Source organism: Plecotus auritus (genome assembly GCF_963455305.1).
Source record: "Plecotus auritus genome assembly, chromosome: 9".
Lineage (NCBI taxonomy): Eukaryota > Metazoa > Chordata > Mammalia > Chiroptera > Vespertilionidae > Plecotus > Plecotus auritus.
In genome coordinates, this window is record NC_137783.1 from 114,900,948 (window position 1) to 114,924,437 (window position 23,490).

Genomic DNA, 23,490 nt, shown 5'->3' on the forward strand with positions numbered 1-23,490 from the left:
ATAAACTCCTGCTTACCCTTTAAGTCCGAGCTCAAGGATCCTCACCTTCGGGAAGACATTTATATTGCCTTTCTGTACCTCACATGTATCCCCATCATGGATGTTTTCTTATTGCAGTAAAATTGTTTCTTTGCACATGAATCTCCCCTCTACATTATAAACTCCATGAAGTGTGTGTGTGGTGGTGTTGGGGGAGGGGAGTTGAATGATTCATTCATTACTGTATTCTGTGTCCCTAACACAACGACTGGAACCTGGTAGATACTCTAAATGTATGCTGAGTGAATCGAATATTAAGACTTCTTGTAACCATTATGAATACCCACTGGTTATTTTTATGCCTGCTTCCCTATGGTTACTAACAGTAAAAACTCCAGGAAACCACCTGGAGAGTTGCCCTCTTGCTTCAGGCACTAGTGAGGAGAAAGAAGTTTGGAAGCCATAGCCCATTGGTCCTGGGCCAGGAGGGACAGTAAACGCATGCGAGTGTGGGTGGGAGCTGGACAGCAGCAGGCAGGCAAATAACCTAAGTCTGGCCAGAAGGGAGAGGGTCAGCCAGGCCCAGGCACTGGCCTGGAAGTCTAGGCTGACAGGGAGCCCTTGAGATGTTCAGGGGTCTGGTGGACTTCTGAGACATAAAGACTTCAAGCATTGGTCTCCTAAGAGACCTCCCTACCTCCAGTCTCCCCTCTGGCATCCATGCTCCATGGTGCAGCCAAAGCAATCTTTCCAAAATACATGTCAGATTTGCCTAGAGCCCTTCATTGGCTCCCTATGGTTTTTAAAAATATATATTTTTAATTGATTTTTTTAGAAAGAGAGGAAGGGAGAGGGAAAGAGGAACATTGATGTAAGAGTACTAGTAAACATTGTTCAGCTGCCTCCTGCAAGCTCCCTACTGGGGAATGAGCCGCAACTCGGGTATGTGCCCTGATCAGGAATTGAACCCGCAACCTTTGGGTCCACAGGCTAACACCCATCCCACTGAGCCACACTGGCCAGGGCTCCCTATGGTTTTTAAGATAAAGTCAAAGCTTATAATCTGGTTTCTGTCTACAATTTTGTCTCATCTTTCTCCAACGCTTTCTCATCAGCACAACTTCATCTGAACAATGAAGTCCCCTGAACACATCATGGTGTTCTGCAGCTCTTTCTGTAGGCCTGGAGCCCCTATTCACACACCCTGTATTATCCATTTGACAAACTCTCATTGGTTCTTCAAAGGCTGTCCTCTGGGTTTCCACAGTAGCGCATATGCAGCCTGTTACAGCACTAGTTACTGGTGCGTCTCTCCACCAAGACAGTCACCTTTCTTTGTTCCCAGGGCTCAGCCGTGCTAGACTTATAGTGGGTAAGTTAATTCTTGACATCACAAGACACTTTTTCTCTAGACCCAATCTTAATTCCAACTACCAAGATTGCCTGACCCAGCTCTTGCACCCTGCTCTCTCATCTTTTCACTAACCCTTACCCTCTGCACAGACTTTGGAGCTCACAGGATAGAACCAGACCCTCTGGCATAAGTCACCATCAACAGATGCACCTGAAAGGCTTAGTTCTTGTTCTGAGCTCCCCTGTGGCCCTCTGATCCTCTCCTGCCCATAGCAGCACCCCACTGTGTACCTGTAGGAAGCAGGTTCCAGGCTGGGTGCCCTCGGGCAGTGAGGCATTGTAGAAAGTCTTCTGGAACTGAGGCTCGTTATCATTCACATCTTGCAGGGCCACACTAACTGTGGCGGAGGAGGCGAGAGGGGGCAAGCCCCCATCCGTGGCCACCACAATCAGCTGTGGCTGGGGTTCCAACTCATAGTCCAGTGAAGCAGCCGTGGTGATGATGCCTGAGGTGGGGTCGATGGAGAACCAGCGGGTGTGGCTGCCTGGGGCCAGGCTATAGGTGACCTGACCGTTGGTGCCCTGGTCAGGATCCCGGGCCATCACCCGCACCACGAAGCTGCCAGGCAGTGCAACCTCGGGCAGGGGCTCAGGTCGGTAGAGCTGGCGGTCAAAGGCAGGCACATTGTCATTGACATCAGTGACATGCAACACAAAGGCGGCCTCAGCCCGCAGTGGGGGTGAGCCTGAGTCGGTGGCGGTAACCCGCAAGTTATAGGCATCCCGCTCCTCCCGATCCAGCTGCCGAGCCACGCACACCAGGTAGATGACGCTGTCCTGGGTGCTTAAGGCAAAGTGGCCCTCTCCACCCTCCAGGGACACGTTGACGTGGGCAAAATCACCATCATCTGGGTCTGACACAGAGATGCGAGCAACAAGCTGGCCTGGTGGGGCGGCCTCGGACACTCGGGGGGAGCCATCTGCACTGAGGAAGATGACAGTCATGGAGGGCTGATTGTCATTGGCATCTCGCACGTGCACAGTCACAAAAGCCGAGCCCAGCTCAGGGTGAGCCCCACCATCCCGTGCCTGCACCACCAATTCATGGACCCGCCGTTGCTCGAAGTCCAATGGCCGCTCCAGCCGCAGCAGCCCCGTGTGTGCATCGATGGAGAAGGGTCCATCACCCTCGCTCTGTCTCCGGTTGATCTCATACGTCACAGCCCCATTGGCATCGGCATCGGCATCAGATGCATACACCTGCAAGACTGGACTGCCGGGGGCCAGGCTCTCAGACACCACAGCATGGTAGCGACTCTGATTGAAGGCTGGGGCATGGTCGTTGATGTCCAGCAGTGTCACATCCAGCAGGGCCTGGGCCCTCCGAGGGGGTGAACCACCATCGTAGGCTTCCAGTTGCAGCATATAGTGTGAGCGGTTCTCTCGGTCCAGGTCCCCAGTAATTACCAGCTCAGGCACGGGAGCCCCATCCGGACCAGGACGTGTCTCCAGCCGGAAGGTCTCTCCAGCCCCATCACCAGACAACGCATAGCCCTGGGTTCCTAGGCGGCCAGCGTCTGCATCACGAGCCGGCTCCAGCGGGTAGCGAGTGCCAAGAGCTGTGTGCTCAGGTATCTGCAGGGCAGCACGAGCCTGTGGGAAGGCTGGAGCATGGTCATTGATGTCAGCCACTCGTACAGTAACTTCCACAGTGGCACCGTCAGGAGTGACTGCAGTGAAGCGGTAGCGATCCCGCCGCTCACGGTCTAAGACACGGGCTGTACGGACGACCCCACTGTGCTCGTCGATGGCCAGGTCTGTGCCCACGCCGCTGCCCTCCTGCGCAGAGATGAAGTACATGGGAGGTGCTGCCGTGCCTGCCGGAAGCCCTGCACTGATGTCCCCGATCAGCGTGCCTGCTGGCTGCTCCTCATCAATCTGCAGGTCCAAGCTCCCAGCCTGACCCCAGGCTCCTGGCACCCTGGTCCCCAGCAGCAGTAGCAGCAGTGGGATCAGGGGGAGGGGCCTGGGGCCCTGCATGCCAGTGCAGGAAGGCACAGTGCCCAGCTCCTTCTGCATGACAGGCGCAAGACCAGATGTGACTTGGGCTCTGGCTCCAGGCCAGGCTCTGGGCCCAGCTTGATCTCAGGCTTTGGATCAGGTCCAATTCGAGCACTGGCTCCAGTGCAGGCTCTCTGACCTGGGAGAAAATCAGAAGGGAAAAGGCCATGAGGAGGAAGGAATCAGTTCAGGGAGACTGAGGTTTGGGCCTTGTGCTGCCTCACACCCAGGAAACCTCTGCTTCAGGATTCCTCAGGACCCACTCATCTTTCCCTGGCAGGTTCCCATCCCAACCTGACCCTGCTCTCAGCAGATTGTTTTGTTCCTATTGTTCAGGTCTGAATGCCCTCAGATTCCCAAATGGGGCAGGGACTCATAAGCCATATTGATGGTTTTGACTTTATCCTAGAAGCAAACGGAAGCCACAAAAGTATTTTGAGAAGGGATGTGCCAAGATCTGACTTACATGTTGTGAAGATGGTTATCTTAGGACAGCCCTTGTAACACAATTGTGGGAGTCCAGGAGCTGGCATTGCTTTGATGGTGACTTGGATGAGTGTTAGCAATGAAAATGACAGTAGGGGAAAGGTCTGCAGAAGTGGCTAGGTCTGCAGGAGGTAGAATAGACAGGGCTTGATGACTGTTTGAAGACAAAGGAGGAGGTAGTGGGAGAAGTCAAGTATGATGGGCAAATTGCTGGCCTGAACCATGAGCTGGACAAAGAAATCTTTAACTGGCCAGAGAGAAAGACAGACAGCAAACCAGAGAGGGGAGGTACTCTGAAGCTAAGGAGAGCCAGGGTTTCAAATGCTGTTGAAGTTCAAGAAGGAGGAGACCTAAAGCCTCAAGATGGCATTTAGTGACTAAGTGAGAGCAACCCTCTCTGAAAGGTTGATTCATTTATTCCAATTTCTCACTTCTCACACCCTCCACCCTCTATGAAGTGAGGTTTCCTCTCCTATGACATTGCTTTCACTAAGCTTCCACTCATGTCTATGTCCTGCGTCTAATGGGCACTTTTTTAATCCTCCTCTTACTGTATCCTTCTGGAACACTGGATTAGTGGTCATTGGCTTCTTGGAGCCTACTAGTCTTGGCTTCACATGGTGACCCCACCTCTTCCTTCCATTCTCTGTCCACTCCTCCATCTCCTGTGCAAGTTCTTCCTCTACCCATCCTTTAAAAACTGGTGCTCTTTAGTTGGGTGGGTGGCTCAGTTAATTGGAGTGTCGTCCCGTGCAAGGACACATACCTAGGTTGTGGATTCGATTCCCAGTTGGGACACATATGGGAGGCAAGTGATAGATGTTTCTCTTTCTCCTCTCTCTCTCTCTTTCTCAAATAAATGAAAAACATATCCTTGGGTGAAGATTAAAAAAATTGGTTCTCTTCAGGACTCAATCCTGGTCACATCATTCCCCCTCTCCACTCTCTGCCTGGGAGGTCTTATCCTTTCCCATGCCTTCAATTCAAATGTATCAATCATTTTTTTTAAATATTTTTTTTATTGCTTTCAGAGAGGAAGGGAGAGGGAGAGAGAGCTAGAAATATCAATGATGTGAAAGAATCCATTGATTAACTGCCTCCTGCATGCCCCCCACTGGGAATCGAGCCTGCAACTCAGGCATGTGCCCTCTACTGGAATCAAACCCGAGACCCTTCAGTCCGCAGGCCGACTCTTTATTCACTGAGCCAAACCAGCTAGGGCATATCAATCATTTTTTTATATACCACCTATTTGCTAATAACTTTCTGATCTCCATTTCTAGCTCTGGAGACACATGTCCAGCCATATTCTGGACTTCCTTCACAGCGGATCCCCAGCCTTCACCTCAAGCTGATTTTCTTCTTCCAGTCCCTTTCCTGGGAACAGCACCACCACTCATCCAGGTGTCCAAGCCAGAAATCTGGAAGCTCTCCTGGCTTCCTTACTTTTCTTTAGTCTTATTTCCAATTAGTTATCCAAACCTAACCATCTCCATTAGACATGTCTCAAGGGTGCCCTTTCCTCTCTTTCCCCCTGCTGCTGTCCCAGTGCCAGTTTTGTCATCTCTCCTTTCAATTCAGCTCCTTACTGGTCCCCCAACCTCCTGGCTTGGATCATCTGATCCATTTCCACCTGACCAGAGCTCTCAAAAAACCACTCCTGACAAAAGGCTTCCACTGGTTCCCCATTACTTAGAGCAGAAACTACTGCCTTTCCAGGGGAAAAAAATTCAGATACACATACTCACAAACTGTGTCTGTAGTTTCAAGGGTTCATGGACACTAGGTATAGAATTTCTGGCCAAAAATATAAAGTCCAACCTCCTTCATATATCTTCCTGATCTGAGTCCTGCCAACTTCTCCAGTGTGCCCGCCCTTTCCTTTTCCCACCATACCCTGCATTCCAACATTAAACCATTATCATGTTCCTTCCCAATTCCTTGCCTTGTATGAAGTATTCTCTCGGTCTGAGATTTCCCCTATAAATCCTCTCCAAGTGGCCATCTCCTACTCAAACTTCAAGATACAATTCAAATATCCTATCTTCTGTGGAATCTTCTACATCTCCATCACCCCCTACAGAGCCAGCTGGACCCTCTACTGGGCTCCCACTGCTTTTGGTGCACACTGACATTAGTTGCATAGCAGCCCTGATTTGTTTACATGTCTGCCTCCCTTCAGAATTGGAGGCTCCCTGAAGACAGCAACCTGATGGTCCTATTTAGTCTCTGATTCTTCAGCGTTTAGTAGAGGTATAGTGTCAGCAGGCAATCAGTGCTGAATGAATGGTTGGAGCCTCAGAATTGCACACCACCACACTCACCTACTGACACAGAGAGAAATAGTCATGGACATGCCAACTAAGATGACAAACACATGTAAGCCTGTGCCCTTGAGACATCATGGTCAGTCCTGTGGCTACAAAAGTGTGTCCTTGGGTCTATACAGATTTGCTCTGCTCTAGGACTTCCTATCTTGCTAAGGAAGGAGAGTTTCTGGCCCCTCTCTTACACTCCCAGCCCCCACACTCTCCCATCTGTGTGAGGCTATAAAAAGAGCAGGGTCTCCAGAGTTTGAGACCGGTCCCTGTTATTTTCCTAATCTCTAAAATGGCTCTGGTAAGACCTACTCTGTGGGGTCTTGTGAGAATTAGAGGCAATGGAAGCAAGGAGCACAGAGCTGGGCATTTGGTAGATGCTCTCTCATGGGTCTCCTCATCCCAGCTTCAGAGTTCTGGGGTTCTTATGTGTGCACTAAGACCCCTTTCCCCGGGGCTCAAGACTGAGGAGCCCATGGAGCTGCCCTAAGGAACAACAGGTCAGAGAAGTTCAGAACAAGGAGGTCAGAGTGAACATTGGCCTGATTCAAAGAGGGGAGAGACTGAAAGTACAAGGATGGCCCAAGCCTAGAGACTGGGTTCCATATAAGGGTTAAAAGTTGGTTCTATTCATTTAATCGGTCAGTAGAGAGAAAGCAGTTATGGTTGGTGGGGAGAGGAGAGAATGGACAGTAAGGTCAATGTACTTATTATACTGTGTTATAACTCTCTGCCTCCCCACCCAGAGACAGAATGTCAGCTATTTGAAGGCCAGGATTGTATCTTATTCACTTTTGTGTACAGCACAGAGAATGGCACATAGGACATGATCAATACATTTTTTGAATGAAAGGATGTATGAAAGGTATGCGATAAAAGCTCAGGTGAAAGATCGACTTTGAAAAGGAGGGATTCAGACTCAGGCAGATGCCCTTCTTCCAAACTGTGTAGACTCTGGGGCCCTCCTCATCACCCAGCATAGATCCCTTTCCAGTGCCAACTGTCCCAATACACTCTTACAGCGGACACACAAAGGTGCATACTCATGAAGCCACAGGTCCACACATGCACTAATTTACTTGCAGACAAGCACATTCAACACACATTCACTCACACGTGGACAGGCTACAACAGACACAACCAGGGCACATACACAGATACCCTCCTCACAAATACAGAGAAACATGTTTTCACACACACACAGATGTGCAAATTCATTCACATGGACTCCCCCACCCCCAAACACTCACATGCAGGCATACATATAGACACACACAAAAAGGTGCTTTCTCATAGGCCTCACATGGACAGGCACATTCACATGGGGAAGCAGATACCCCACCCCTCCCATGTATACGCACAGGCACACTCCCACGCACTACCTTCCCATACGCACAGACAGACCCACCTTCACACATGCACAGTCTCACACAGACAGGCACGCGCGCACACACTTGCAGACCCACCCACACGCAGGCATGCTCTCACACATGCTGCCGGGGCACTCGTGGTCAGCTCTGTGGCTGCAGCTGTGACCTCTAGGTCCCTGGGGCCTCTGTCTGGACTCTGCCTCACCACTTCCTGCTCCAGGGCTTCCAGTTCCAAACTCGAACTCCAGACTCTCTCCCGAGACTGTCTCATCCTCTCTCCAACTCTCTTCTCAGCACCATCTCCCCCATCTGTCCAGTGTTTCTCACTGCCTCTTCCCCAAGATTTGCTCCTCCTCCCTGTTCCTCTTTCCCTCTCCAGGTCTGTCCCATCCCTTCCTCCAGATCAACCATCCATCTTGTCTTTCCCCAATCTGTCTGTCCTGCCTCCTGCCCAGATCTACCTTTTCTTTCCCCAGATCTGTCACACCTCTTCTCCCACCCAGTTTTGCCTTGCTGCATGCCCTCACTCTGTCCCCGTCCTGTTACTCTGTCCTCTGGCTCCATCCTGCTCTCCTCCTCTACCCCCACATCTGGGCCTCTGGAATCACAGCTGGTTCTCATTAGGAGGGGGAGGGGCGAGACTGTTCATTGGGGCCTGCAATGTGATGTCAATCCTCCCCCCACCCCGCTGCCTGTGTGTCTATAGCGCCTGGGAGCAGGGGTACATGGGAGAGGAAGGAAAAGTGGGTTGGGGAAGGAATAGGGGGACCATGAGGGAAGGGGATACTCCAGGAGGAAGTAGAGGAGTGGCCCGAGGTACAGAAGGGGAAGCAGGCTGGGGGAGCTGGCACCACTCAGGCCTCCTCCCTCAACTTCCTGTCCCAGCGCCAGGGAGGGGCAGGGACCAGAAAGACAACAGGGTGAGGAGGAGAGCTACTAAAGCGAGAGTGGCACAGAAGTGGAGGAAGAAGAGGGTAGCTCAGGTGAGCAAAGGGAGGTGGAGGTAGAGGGCCAGGCCTAAGGGAGAGAGGAAAGAGTTCTGGTGGGTGGATGACAGGGAGCTAGACTGAGGGAGAGTGAGTGTACATGGCCAAGGAAAGCGAGTGGAGTTAAGGCAGAAAGGGGAGGAAGTCAGAGACAGGAACAGTGGGCCTGGAGAGATGGGATGGGGAGGTAGATAGAAGCAGAAGGCAGAGCTGGAAGGGTAGGGGGCAGAGGGGAGAATAAGGAAAAGAGAAGGAGGAAAAGGATGACAAACTGGCTTCCCAAGGGACAAGTGACCAGTGGCCAGGGCAGCACCTGGAGCCTGGCTCTCCTGAGGGCTGGCTCCCAGAAGGCACCTCAGGGAGAGGCTGGGACGGATGTGAGCAGAGGAAGCAGAAAGAAAGTCTATTTTCTGAGCTTTTATGGTGTGCTGGGCCCTATGCCAGGCAATTCACAGACAGTATCTTGTTTAATCATCATAACAACCCTGTGAGGAAGGTGTCCCGCCTTCCATTGAAGAAATTGAAGCACCGAGTGAAACAATTTCCCCGAGTTAACACAGCCTCAATTTGAAACCAGGACTATGCACTCCACACTGCTTGGGATTCAGGGAGCAGGGAAAGATGGAGAGAGGAAGAAATTACAAGCGAGTTGAGGGGAGAGAGTCCCTAGCAAGCTAAGGGAGACCTGAAGAAAAGAACTTACAGGAGGGAGACAGGTATGAGGTTTCTGTAACAGCCCAGGTCAGGTGCAGTGGGTTAGGGACACAGAGAAGTAAGATGCAAGGAACTGAAACTGACAAGACTTGGCCACTGACTCTTCAGGAAGGATGAGGGAATAGAAGGGCTCCAGACCGACGCTCAGGCTTCTGGCCTGGTTACTAAAGTGGTGCCATTAGGGTACCACAGAGGAGAAGCCATTTTGGGGTGCTTGTTGGGATCCCCATGTGGAATTGTTCCAGGCACAGGTGGATTGGAGCCTAGGAGAGAGGTCTGGACTTGGACAAATCAAGGAGTAATGGAAAGCCATGGGTGTGGGGACCATCAGGAAATTTGAGTGGGAAGAGAGTCTAGGACAGAATCCTGGGGAACAGTCACATTTAAAGTGCAGACTGAGAAGACTTTATTCTTCTTGAAGAAGGAGACAGTATCACAGAGGGAGGAAACATTTCAACAAGGAGAGAAAGATCAACAGCGCCCAATGCTGCTGAGAGTTAAGTAAGATGAGGGCTGAGAAGTGGCTGCTGACTTTAGCAATGAGGAGTTCACTAGCGACCTTGGGGAGAACAGTAAGGAGAGCCATAAGGGCGCAACCCTGCTGCAGTGGGAAATGAGAGAGAATGAATTGATTAATAAGTAGCCATAGAAAAGATGTCAGCAGCCCTAACTGGTTTGGCTTGGTGGATAGAGCGTTGGCCTGCGGACTCAAGGGTCCCAGGTTTGATTCCGGTCAGGGGCATGTACCTTGGTTGTGGGCACCTACCCAGTAGGGAATGTGCAGGAGGCAGCTGATCAGTGTTTCTCTCTCATCGATGTTTCTAGCTCTCTATCCCTTTCCCTTCCTCTCTGTAAAAAATCAATAAAATATATTTAAAAAAAAAGATGTCAGCATAGATTCATTCATCAATGCATACTTATTGAACTCCCAGAATAGGAAGGCAATATATCACAGTGAAGCAGGACAGGATAGTGGTGAAGATGTGGAATCTGGGACCAGACCAACTGGATTTTTGCTCAGCTTCACACTAACTAGCTGTGTGACTTGGGAAAGCCACTTAATTTCTCAGTGCTTCCATTTCCTTATTTATAAAATAAGGGCAATACTAATACTTACCGCACTAGGTTCGCAGTATGAACAGTGTCTGGCACTCAGTAAATGTCTTATAAGTGTGCAAGCATGAACTAGTATTACAGTGGTTAAGAAGATGGGCACCCTGGCCGGGTAGCTCAGTTGGTTAGACTGTCATCCTGTACACCAAAAAATGGTTGTGGGTTAGATCCCCAGTCAGGGTGTGTGTGGGAAGCAACCGATCGATGTTTCTCTCTCTCTTCCTCCGTTCTAAACCCAATAAACATATCCTTGGGTAAGGATTAAAAAGAAGAAGATGGGTTGTTGTCAGACAGACTTGAGTTCAAATTCTGACTCTATCACTTACAGCATAACCCTCGGAATGTTGTTTAACCTTTCTAACTCTTAGTTTCATCTTCTGTAAAATGGAGATTAAAGGCTACTTTATCATTGTACAGAGTTAAATGAACGAATGCTACAAAAATTTAGCACAATGTCTGGCATACAGAGAAGCCTCGATAAATATCAGCTGCTATTGTGTTCTAGACACACAAATAACCCTGGGATACTAGTAAGTGCTATCTCACAGATGAGGAAACTGAGGCTCAGAGCAAGTAGCAGAGAGACAGCTGGAACACAGCCCTGATAGACTCCAAAACTACTGCTTCTCTGCCGGAGGGCTTGGAAATACCTTAAAATAGGTCATGGCCAGGTGGCAGAACAGGGGAGAATGAGCAAAGTTCTGTTTTAGGAGAGAAAAATCAATGATGAGGTAGTTGCCAGTCCAGGTGGGCATGGAGTCAGGTGGTGATATAGGGGATGGGACTAGAGCAGTGATTCTCAACCTTTCTAATGCCGCGACCCTTTAATACAGTTCCTCATGTTGTGGTGACCCCCGACCATAATATTATTTTAATTGCTACTTCATAACTGTAATTTTGCTACTGTTCTAAATCGTAATGTAAATATCTGCGTTTTCCGATGGTCTTAGGCAACCGTGCTAGCGGTTCTCAACCGCTGCTGTAGAGCCTAAGACCATCGGAAAACGCAGATATTTACATTACGATTCATAACAGTAGAAAAATTACAGTTATGAAGTAGCAACGAAAATAATATTATGGTTGGGGGTCACCACAACATGAGGAACTGTATTAAAGGGTCACGGCATTAGAAAGGTTGAGAACCACTGGACTAGAGGATGCTTGGAGGACTGCAGAAAACAAAGAAAAAAAAAAGCGGGGAGAGGCAGGCCTAGGGCATGCTTGAGAAATGATTCATCAGTAGATTTATTCAACAAATATCTACTGAAGACCTACCATCTGCCAAACACCATATTAAGCAGTAGGGAAATAGAAGGGACTTGGAGAGATCGAGTCCCTGCTGCCTTTGTGGTGTCCACAGGTAGGGAGACCTGGAAATGGTGAGGGATCTAGGGGTGGGTGGTGATGGGCAGCAAGGGCCTGGTCCTAAGTTCTGACCCTGACCAGCAGATTCCGATCTGCAGAGGAGGCCAGTGAGGCTGGAGCTAGCAGAGAAGTTGAAGATGTAGCAACCCAGAGATGTTGAGAGGAAAGAACAAGTTTGGGGAAGTGAGAGGTAGGAAGTTGAGGGGCAGGTAAGCACAGTAGAGGGACTGAGATGTTGGAAATAAAATTAACTAAGTTAAATTTGAGCACTTATTAGCTGTTTTCTTTCTGAATCCTCAAAGCCACTCTCTTAATGTTACCTCTGTTTTCACCTGAGGAAAGGGGACTTCAGAGAAGCTAGGGTCAATCAGGTGGAAATGGTGTGGCTGGAAGGTCCGATGTGTACCTCTGCTCCCTCCTTCCCTCCCTCCCCTCCTCCTTCCTCACCAACCTTATGGGAATTCTAGGCCCTGAAAGACAACAGCTCCTTCCTTTGAGTAGCTTAGAGAGAGAAACATAAATAAAGAGATTCTAGTATGCTAAGCAGAACACAGTGGGGCATCCTGACTCAGGCCTGGGGGTTCCAGGCGGACTTCTTGGAGGAAGTACCCTCTCACCAGGGGACACAAGAACTAAGAAGTCCTTCCCATGTGGCATTGATTGAAAATGCCTGGACGTCAGAGGGTTTACCCAGGAAATACTGACACTGGAGATGAAGGAAGGGGCAGGCAGTGGGAAGTCAGGAAAAAGAAGGATACAACAGCACAAACCCCTGGGAGGGACTTTTGCTTTGCAGGTACCAGGGCACTAGAGAGTCCAGTCTTGCTCCCATCACTACTGATAGACAGGAGAGGGAAGAGGCAAGAGCACAAGTATCTGGGAACTTGATATGAGGAGGAGAAGGGGGCTAGGGTGCCAGGAGCTGGAGGGTGTGGAGTGGATGTATGTGAAGGGGGCATTAGAGGAAGGGGCTGCCTATGGCACCTCCAGGGAATGGGGCCTGGTGGAGTGGAGAGAATGGCAAGGCCTTGTGGCCTGATGGCAGGTCACAGCTTCCTCGTTGTTCACTCCCTCCAAGAACCCCAGCAGGCACCTGGCCCAACAGATTTGGATCTCTCAACAGGCTCCAATGACTTTCTGAGTTATGAGACATGTGGAGAAGGGAGTGGCTATAGTTAATTTCTGGGTTTGTAGCTTGATAACTGAGTGGGGATGGCTTGGGGAGGAAGGAATGATATGAGTTCAGTTTTGGACATTTTAAGGGGCTTATGAGCTATATAGATCAGGTAGGAAGCAGATATGAAGGTCTGGAAGTCAGAAGAGAGGTCTGAAAGAGGTAGATATTTGGGAGTCATCAGCTTAAATAAATAATTAAAGCCCTGGAAATGAATGAGATGGGTCACCCAGAGGAGTGTATATAGTAAAGTGATAAGAAGGTCCAAGCCAGAACCCTAAGGAACAGTAACATTTAGGGGCCACCCAACAGACCCCGTAAAGCAGACTGAGAAGGAACAGCCAGGAGAGGGATGCACATACTAGTATTCCCACCATACTATACTAGTAATCATTTGCTTATTTGCCTGTTTCTCCTATTGAGGTCTAAGCTTTTTGAGGGTAGGAATAGTATCTTCCATCATACTATTCCCATTACCTAGCAGTGTGGTTGGCACACGAGAGCTCATTAAGTGTTGACAGAATAAAATAATGACTCAGAAGCCATCAGACAAAAATGATTGAAATAGAAGAGAATGGTCATCAAGAGGCCAAGCAGTTAAGGACTTTTGAAAAGAATCCCTAGATTTGGCAGGTGAGAGGCCACTTTCTCATAGGGCAAGCAGTTACATGGGAAGGGCAGAAGTAAATGGGAATGAAGAAGTGGGAGCATCTCTGTGCAGAAGACACTCACAAAATGTGGTAGCGAAGCAACGCGGGTTTCTAGGATAATGAGATATCACAGGGTTAAGGAAGGTAGGAGAGACTGGAGGCTATTCACATGCTCAAAGGACAACTGGGTATATGGAGAGAAACTGGAGACCTGGGCAAGACACAGAATAATTACTTGAGTCATGTCCCTGTGGAGGTGGAGGAGATGGGATCCACAGCACAGGCGGAGGACAGGTCTTAAATAGAAGAGCCGCCTCCTCATTCTTACAGGAAAGCAGAAGAGGTTGAGGAGGATGCAGATAAAATTTGAGGGAGGAGGCAGAAATTTGAGGAATTTAAGCGGGATGGCCTCCGTCTTCTCAGTGTTCAAGTAGAACAGGTTAGGTGCTCCTACCTCCTCCCTCCTCAACCTTCACATCCATTCTATCCCTGAGCCTTGTTGCCCTCACTGCCTAAAGAGCTCCTGAAACCATCTACTTCCTCTCTCTGTACTGCCACTACCAGTTCAGGTCAGCGAGATCTCCTCCCGGGTTCCTGCAGCAGCCAACTATCCCCCTTTTCAGACTCTTCCCTCCAGTCTCCACACTGCTGACAGAGTGGTATTTCTAAAACAGATCTGGTCATATCGCACCACAACTTTAACTGATTTGGTGATGTTCCATTATTCTTGGGCTAGATACGTATTTTTCATATGAACTATAAGAACGCATGATAAAACTAACCCTCCATCGACCTCTCTCTCCCAGACTCTCACCTCTCCTGACACAGTGCTATTAGTGCCAGGCGCACTGGATTGCTTTATACCTCAACATATATCACTTTCTTCACGTGGGCTTTCTCATGCTGCTCCCTTGGCTTGGAATATTCTCCACCCATCCACCTCACCTCCATCTCTCCCACCTCGCCTTTGTTTGGATGACTCCCTATTTATCCATCAAACTGAAGCTTAAATGTCACTTCCTCCAGAAAGCCTTTTCTGACCTCACTACACTGGCTATGTGCTGCCATGTTATAGCACTCACTTCATAGCCTGTAAGCTTCATAAAGGTAAGGACCATGTCCATTTTGTTCATCCTTGTCATGCTAGCACCTATCACACTGCCTGGCACAGAGTAAATGCTTAACGTGTTTGCTAAATGAATGAGCCAGCAAGTGACTAATGAATCTGCTGAAAACAATGGGTGAGGGATATGAGGTTAAGGGGTGTGACAAAAACATAAAAAATCATCTATTTATTTATTTATGGAGGGCCTAGTTGAGGGTGGAATTTATAGAAGCATGTATTTATAGAAGCATCACTTGGTGTAGTTGAAAGTTCATTCCAGCTAGGGTTATTTTGTGGGATGGGTGGGCTCAAGGACAATGTAATCAAGAGTGACAAGGAGTGCTTGAAGACAGGATCCTACATGTACAGTATAAATTGGAAGAAGAGCACAAAACCAGCAAGGGACAGATTAGGAGAAAGCAAAGAGGTCAAGGGCAAAAGATGAGTTGAAGACTAAGTATAATGGAAGTGAGGGCATTTGAGAGCTGGAAAGACACAGGAGGTTTTGGGCAGAGAGTGGAATGCAGAAGTTTAGAATTTTAGAGATGGACCAGTTCTATAGAGTAGTTCTGGGAAGGGAGAAGAAGGTAACAGGAGCTAAGGAACTGTGAGGCTGAAGTTTTGGAGGGACACTTAGAACTTCGGCAGGATATAGGGCATGGGGAAGACTGATCCAGGCCGTCAAATTTTCAGGCCTGAAGAGGGTAAGCCTGGCAGTCTATAGATGAGGAGTCATGGTGTGAGCATCATAAGTTAATGGGAGTTTATTTAGCAGCTGGGACAGCTCACTCTGTGGTGTGTTGTGTGCATGTCTCCTATGGTTTGTACAAGTGGGTGTGTGGTAAGGGTGACTGATTGCAATACAGCTCCCTGTTAGTGTCAGGGCTCTGGGATACCTGTTTTGTATGCAGCTCTGATGAAGGGTAACCTAGATGATGGGTTGTCTGTGACAATGATTCCAGTAGATATGTATTGCTGTGACAGTGCCCCCCACAGTATGTGTTGGTCTTGACAGTGACCTTGTGGGAATGTATTGGCTGTATCATTCTTACTGTAGGTGTGTGTTGTCCTGAGAGCAGCTTCCGTAGGTGTGTGTTGGCTCTGACAGTGCTTTCTGGGTGTGTGTGATGGCTTTGAAGGCATTTCTTCTAAATATGCGTGTTGCCTGGGACTGGGTCCCCTGTGGGTTGAGTAGGGCTATGACTGTGTCCCCTGTGGGTATTTGAGGAGTTGACATAAGCAACAATATTTTTCTGGCCTATAACCCCATGGCTGCGGGCCCAGCCCACGCCACACTGAGTTCATTGTGCTTCTAGATCTCCCTCTCCCCACCCCCTCCACGTGGAACCAGGCCTGTGGTGACCTCCCTCTGTCCCCTGCACAGGACTCTGATCCAGGTGTCCTGGACACAAACTCAGAACATCCACCTGAGGTGACCAGCCTCCTCTTGAGGCTTTGCCTGTCTCTCCTCTGCTTCTCTTTACTTCTTCCCCCTCAGTTTCTTTGTCTCTGTCTCAGTTTGTCTCTGTCACACACACAATCCTCCACATTCTGACACATGGCTCCCACAGAGGCAGCAACACACACACACACACACACACACACACACACACACACACACACTCCCTCACAGGAACTCACTCACCATGACACACACTCATTCTAACCCACACACCCTCGGAGTGACACGCACATACACACGCAGCCAGCAGACACACAGGCACACAACCTCCTAGTGACACGCACTCACACAACCCATGCACTCACACTCGGAGTAGAACACACACACCCTGCCCGCACCCCCGGCACTCTCACTCCAACACACACCCTGACTCGAGGACACACGCACACAAAGACCCCCCAGGCCCTGCCCCCGCGCACACGTTCATGCTCCCCCTCGTCCCGCAGGCCCAGGCCCCCCCACCTCCCCCATTGTCTCCGGCTCAGAACAAAGCCCCCGGCTGCACCGCCGCTGCCGCCGCCCCGGAGAGGCCGGCCGGGCCTGGCGACTGCGGCCGAAAGGGCCAGACAGCAGCGGGCACTGACCTCCGCGCGGCGCGGGCTCTCTCGCCCGGTCCAGGGGTGCCGTCCGGCCGTGGTCAGCCCCCCGGGCAGCGCCCGCCCGCCCGGGGCCTGGGGCTGCGCATCGTCCGTCGCTGTTGTCTCCGGGCTCGCGATGAGCTCCGGGAAGACCGCCGTCGGTCCTCGCGCCCCTGGCCGTCGGTGTGTCCGTCCGCCGCCGTCACCACCACCGCAGGGGCGCCGCCTCCTCCACAGCCGCCCCGCGGAGGATGCGAGCTTCGCCGCCGCGGCCCCGCGCCCCCTCCCCTCCCCTCCCCCGCCCTCCGCGCGGTAACCCGAGCCCCCGCCCCTCTGCCCGCGGAGCCCCCGCCCCCGCTCCCACCCGCGCCCCGCGAGGCGGCCCCCCCAGCACCCGCCCGGCCTCCTCCGCCCCTCGACTTCCCGGCCCCTGTCCCGGGCGCCGGATCCGGCCCCTGCTCTGCGCCCTCCCAGTTCCCTTCCCTTCTCCAGGTCACTGCGCCCCGTCCCCTCCTCCCATCCCGTTCTTTACGTCCTCTCTCCTCGCCCCCTTCTCCTCGTCCTCCCCTTCCATCTTCTCTCCCGCCCCCCACTCCCCCTTCGTCCCCTCTTCTCCCTCACTGTCCTATTCTCTCTCTCGCCCAACCCTTCTCCCTCTCAATTCTTTTTTTCTCTATTCTCCCTTCGTTCTCCTCCATCCGCTTCTTCTCCCCATCCCTTCTCTTCGGTCTTCTCTCCCCAACTCTTCTCCTATGCCCCTCTCCCTTCCCTAGCTCCCCACCTCATTTCCCCCATCTCTTCGCTTCATCTTTCTCCCCGTCTCTTCCTCATCACCCGCTTCTCCTCCTGCCTTCTCCCCATTCCCTTCTGTCATTCCTCCTGTCCTTGTTCTCCTCTTTCCCACCTTTTTCCTCCTTAATCTCTCATTTCCCTCTCCTAGTCACTTCTATTTATCTTTATCTTCTTTCCCTCTTCATTGCTCAGCTCTCTTTCCCTAACTTCTTTCTTACTAAATTTGAGGCTAGAGATTGGAGGGTATTGCAACAAAGAGATTTGGGGATGGTGGTCTACCTCACATATGCCCCAGAAAAAGGAAAGTGAGATGGAAACTGGGCAGGGAGGTGGGAAGGAGCTTGAGGTGCCAACTTGGTGGAGAAAATGGGGAGAAGTGAGATAAAACAGAGGCAGAGAGTATTAAAGTACTCGAAGAGTTTTGACTCCTCCCCTTCTGTCCTTATGGCTGTGAGTAGGTGTGAGTCGAAAGGTATTCTGGACTTGAGACTTATTCAAAGAGAGCAGGAACTTCTGGGGAGAGAGCACAAAGTTTCAGTTAAAGGAGAAGGGAATGCGATTTTGAACGAGAGGCTGGAGTCCTTGGTTTCTGGCTTGGGCAACTGGGTGGATGGTGGTGACAGTGACTGTGCTAGACAAAGGGAGGAGGAGTAGCTTGTAGGGAGATGATACAGAAGGATGGTGACTTTCCATTTGGACTGCTGACTTTGAAGTGCCTGTTGGGTAGGTAGGTCTGCAGCTTAGAAGAGCGGTCTGAGATGGACATAAATATTTGGAAGTCATCTGCAAATACCGTATAAACTTGAATATAGGGTGAGGTTTTTCCTTTTTTGTTTTTCCAAAATCAACCCTCAGGAAAGAGGGAGTAACCTTATATTTGAGTTCTTACAAAGTCTCTTATATTACAGGGTTTGCTCTCATTTACTTTTTATTTTGAACAACAAACCACTGGATAGGGTAGTATGGTATGGTGACTAAGCTTGTGGACTCTGGAACCAGACTGTCTGGCTTGGGTCCAGACTCTGCCATTTTCGAGCTGTGTGGCTTTTGAAAAGTTACTTAACCTGTCTCTGCTTCAGTTTTCTCATCTATAAAGTGGGGCTAAGGATTAAATGATTTAATATATGTAAACTATGAACCTGGCACATTGTAAGTGCACAATAAATGCTATTTTTACTGTTTGGGCAAGACCCATTAACCTGAAATATCCTGAACAATACTATTTCAGATGCTTGTATAGGTCATGTGCCACAGAATCCATAGTCAAAGTAATTTAGCACAGCTTTGGTAACTATTCCTGGTAGTATGACCTCACTACTGCATGTGTTGTATGTTTCTATATACACTTTTAAAAGATTGCTTTAAAAAGCCATACAGTAGTATCTAGGAGGGGCTTCTGGGATGCTAGAAATATTCTATTTCTTGACCTGAGTGATGTTATATGGGTGACAATTCATTGAGCCGAACACTGGTGACTTATGCCCTTTTCTGTATGAGTAAAAATATTGATAATTAATTATTTTAAAAAAGGCAATACATTAAGTAGTTTTTAGAGGTCATGAGTATAATCTTGCAGGACTCATGCCAAAAACCACTGCCCTAGTGTGATGCAGATGGGACTTGTGACTTGGGATAAAGTTTCCAGTGACTGCATCATGTGTGGGTTCAAATTGTGCTGTGCTCTCTCCCACATTCTTCAGTTAACTGAAGGGAAGGTCATCCATTCTGGAAAATGTGTAAGGTGGCTGAAATAGTCCACCAAGTAATAGAAGTAAACTTTTGATCCTCATTCTTAAAGGTATACATTTTCAGATTGGAAAAATGAGGAATCACCTTAGGTTGGGGTAGCCTTATATGGTAAATGTGGCAAATGGTAAGTGAAGCTAAGAGAGTGAATAAGGTTGCCCAGGGACAGAAAGTACATTGGAGAGAGAAGGACGTCTAAAACCTGAGGAGCTCCAACATTTAAAGGTTGAGGAGAGGAGGAGCAGCCTTCCAAGGAAAGTGAGAAGGAATGGCCAGAAAGGGAGAAGAAAGGAAGGGAGCTGCATGGTGCCGCTGAAGCCAAGGGAAAGGCCAAAAAAGAAGCCATGGACGCCCGGCTGGCATGGCTCAGGGGTTGAGCATTGACCTATGAACCAGGGAGGTCCTGGTTTGATTCCCGGTTGGGGCACAAGCCCGGATTGTGGACTCGATCCCCAGTGTGGGATGTACAGGAGGCAGACGATCAATGATTCTCTCTCATCATTGATGTTTCTATCTCTCTTTCCCTCTCCATTCCTCTCTGAAATTAATAAAAATATATTTTAAAAAATAAGCCATGAAGGTATGGCTCAGTGGTTGAGCATCGACCCATGAACCAAGAGGTCATGAGTTCGATTCCTGGTCAGAGCACATGCCCAGGTTGTGGGCTCAATCCCCAGTAGGGAGTGTGCAGGAGGCAACAGATTGATGTTTCTATCTAACCCTCTCCCTTCCTCTCTCTCTCTAAAATAAATAAAAACATGTTTTTAAAAAATTAAAAAAGAAGCCATGAAGCTATCTATCTATCCCTCTCCCTTCCTCACTCTCTAAAATAAATAAAAACATATTTTTAAAAATTTTTAATAGAGGCTATAAAGCAGGGAGTGGTTATCAGGACCAAATGACACAGAGGAGGCCAACGAGATAAGGGCTGGAAGATATCCATTGGGTTTGGTGAGAGGGCAGCCACTGGTGACCTTGTGGACAATGGGGGTAGGTGGAGTGGTAGGGGTGGAACTAGTGAGGTGAAGGGAACTGAAGACTTAGAGTAGAGACCATTCTTTAAAGAGGCTTGACTACAGGGTAGGAGAGAGATCTGTGTCGGGAAAGGGATCAGGTATTTAGGGGGCCAGAGAGTTTTTAAAATAGAAGAAACTAAATGTTTTTCTTTTTTCTTTTATTGAGATACTAGAGGCCTGATGCACAAAATTCATGCAAGAGTAGGCCTTTGCAGCCCTGGCTACCTCGGCCCTCGCAGCCCCGGCTTCATCTGGAAGGTCGTCCAGAAGGTTGTTCGAGTGGTCGTTCCGCTGTTCAGCCGTTCAGTCGATTTCCATATTATGTTTTTATTATTATAGATAATTGACCTAAAGGTATTTTATTGCTTTATTCATTTATTGAACACACATGTAAGTGTCTACTGTGTGCCAGCTTTATACTTAAAATACATAGTTAAGATATGACTGAGGAATTCAGTAAACTGTGAAGACAGATTTGCAAATTAGCACTGGGAAGTGTATGATAGAGGAAAGACTGGGATTGTGGGCATAGAGGGGATTCCTAACTAGTCCAGGGGTGGGACATCAGCAAATGGTGTCACAAAGATGACACTGGAACTTGATCTTGAAGGATGAGTAGAAGCATAGCAGAGGGAGGAGTTGGATAAAGGACATTCAGGCAGGATAAACAGCACCATGTTCAAAACCTAAGGCATGAAAGAAAGTAGCTTCTGGCCATGGAGGTTGGTGTGTAGGTGATAGTGGTGGTAGTCTTGCGTAGGTTGACTTGCCTGGAGTGTAGGGCATATGGGCTAGTGTGAAAGGAGGAAGCAGAAATGTTAAATAGGGTCAAATAATGGAGGATATTGTATGTCATGCAAAGGGCCCAGGCTCTGAGGAACCATTGAAAATTTTATTTAACAAGGGAAGCACAATGATCAGGTTATGTGATATTGATGTCATTTTGGCTGCAATATTGAAAATCAAAGGGATTCAGGTAGGAGTCAGTTTTAATTACCCAACTTATAATGAGGATCTAAACTAAATTAGTGATAGTAGGATTAGAAGAGAGAGTAATAGATAAAATGACAATACTTGGTGGCTGACTAAAGTGAAGAGTGGTGGCATAGGAGGACTCTAAGATGTCCTCTTTCTTCCTGGGTCATACCTTAGCGATGTTACTCGTGAGGTTGGGGAAACAAAGAAGGAGCAAGTTTGCAAGGAGATAGAGAAGATAATGAATTTGTTTTTAGACTTGATGAGTTTAAGATGTACATGACATATCCAAATTAAGATGTCTGGTAGGTGTTTGAGTATAAAATTTGGAAATGAGAAGACAGAGTTGAGCTGAGGATAGCTATTCTAGAGCCATCAGTCTATAGGTGGTTAAGTGGAGCTCTGAGAATGGATGTGGTCATCTATGGAGAACATGTAGTGAGAAGATGAGCAGCCTTTAAGGGGTGGTATCAAAAGAAGAGTCTTGAAGAAGATTGGGAAGAAACAGCCAACAAGGTAAAAATTGAAGAAAATAGTAGAGTCCAAAATGTTACCATAGAAGCCACCAAAAGAAATATCTACTAGAATGAGAGTTGCTAACAGAGTAAAAAAATACCACAGTAAGATGAGGTCAGACAGATCTCCATTAGATTTTGGAATTAAGATATAGCTGATGATCTTAGGGACCAACAGAAAGGAGGAGGAGAAGAGCAAAGCTGGAGTTATCACAGTTCCTGGTTTCAGACTATATTATAAAGTTACTAGAGGCCCAGCGCATGAAATAGTGCATGAGTAGCTTGCCTCCGCTTGCTGCCCTGCCAGTTGCCACTTGTGGGTTGGCGGGGGAGAGGGACCGAGAGGTGGTCAATGCACCTCATGGTGACTGGTCAAGCAGTCGTTCCGGTCATTACGCTTATGGTCCCTGGCCTTTTATTATATAGGATAGTAATAAAAAAAAGTATGGTTATGGCATAAAAACAGATACATAGATCAATAAAACAGAACATAGAGTCCAGAAATAAACCCATGCATATGAATTAACTTTTAGCAAAGGAGCTAAGAGTACACAAAGAGGAAATGATAGTTTCTTCAATAAATGGGGTTGGGAAAACTGGATATTCACATGCAAAAGATTGAAACTGTACCACTATCTTACACCATACACAAAAATCAGCTCAAAATAGACGAAAGACTTGAACGGAAGTTCTGAAAGTAAAATGGGAAGAACTTCAGTGTAGGGGTAAGCTCCTGGACATTGGTCTTGGCAATGACTTTGTATTTGACACCAAAAGCAAAGGAAACAAAAGCAAAATTAAACAAAAGCGAGTATATCAAAGAAAGAGTTTCTGTACAACTAAGGAAACAATAAAAAAAAGAAAAGAGAACCTATAGAATGGGAATAAATGTTTGTAAATCACAAATATGATAAGGGTTTAATATTCAAAATATACAAGGAACTCATACAATTCAATAGCAAACACACACACACACACACACACACACACACACACACACACACACAAAACAAAAAAGCAACCTAGTAACCCAATGAAAAAAATGGGAACAGGACTTGAATACATATTTTTCCAAAGAAGATACACAAATGACCAACAGGTACATGAAAAGTTATTCAAAATCACTATCAGGAAAATAAAAATCAAAACCACAATGAGCTATCACCTCACACTTATTAGGATATATATTATTTTTAAAAAGCACAAGATGTTGGCAAGGATGTAGAGAAACAGTGAACCCTTGTACATTGTTGTTGGAAATGTAAACTGGTATAGCCACTATGGAAAACAGTATGGAGATTCCTGAAGAAATTAAAAATAAAACTACCATATGATCCAGCAATCCCACTTTGGGTATATATAAGAAAGAAATGAAATCACTATCTCGAAGAGATAATCTGCACCCTCATTGTAGCATTATTCACAAAAGCCAAGACATGGTAACAACCTGTAATTGTCAAAAGATGAATAGATACAGAAAATATGATATATATGAATATTATTCACCCTTCAAAAATAAGAAAACCTCCCATTTGTGACAGCATGGATGAATCTGGAGTGCATTGTGCTAAGTGAAATAGCCAGATAGAGAAAGACAAATACTGCCCTAACCGGTTTGGCTCAGTGGATAGAGCGTTGGCCTGGGGACTGAAGGGTCCCGGGTTCGATTCCAGTCAAGGGCATGTACCTTGGTTGTGGGCACATCCCCAGTAGGGGGCGTGCAGGAGGCAGC

General features: G+C 48.2%; 1 protein-coding gene across 1 annotated transcript in view; it reads right to left on the bottom strand.

Moving 5' to 3' along the window:
- Positions 1-16,932, bottom strand: part of DCHS1 (dachsous cadherin-related 1) — a 34,500-nt gene extending 17,568 nt beyond the window's left edge. The window contains exons 1-2 of the mRNA XM_080642399.1: positions 16,721-16,932; positions 1,624-3,532 (exon numbers count right to left, since the gene is read on the bottom strand). Coding sequence (XP_080498525.1) covers positions 1,624-3,411 — 1,788 coding nt within the window. The 5' untranslated portion in view covers positions 3,412-3,532; positions 16,721-16,932. The remainder of the gene's footprint in view (positions 1-1,623; positions 3,533-16,720) is intronic.
- Positions 16,933-23,490: the final 6,558 nt, after the last annotated feature.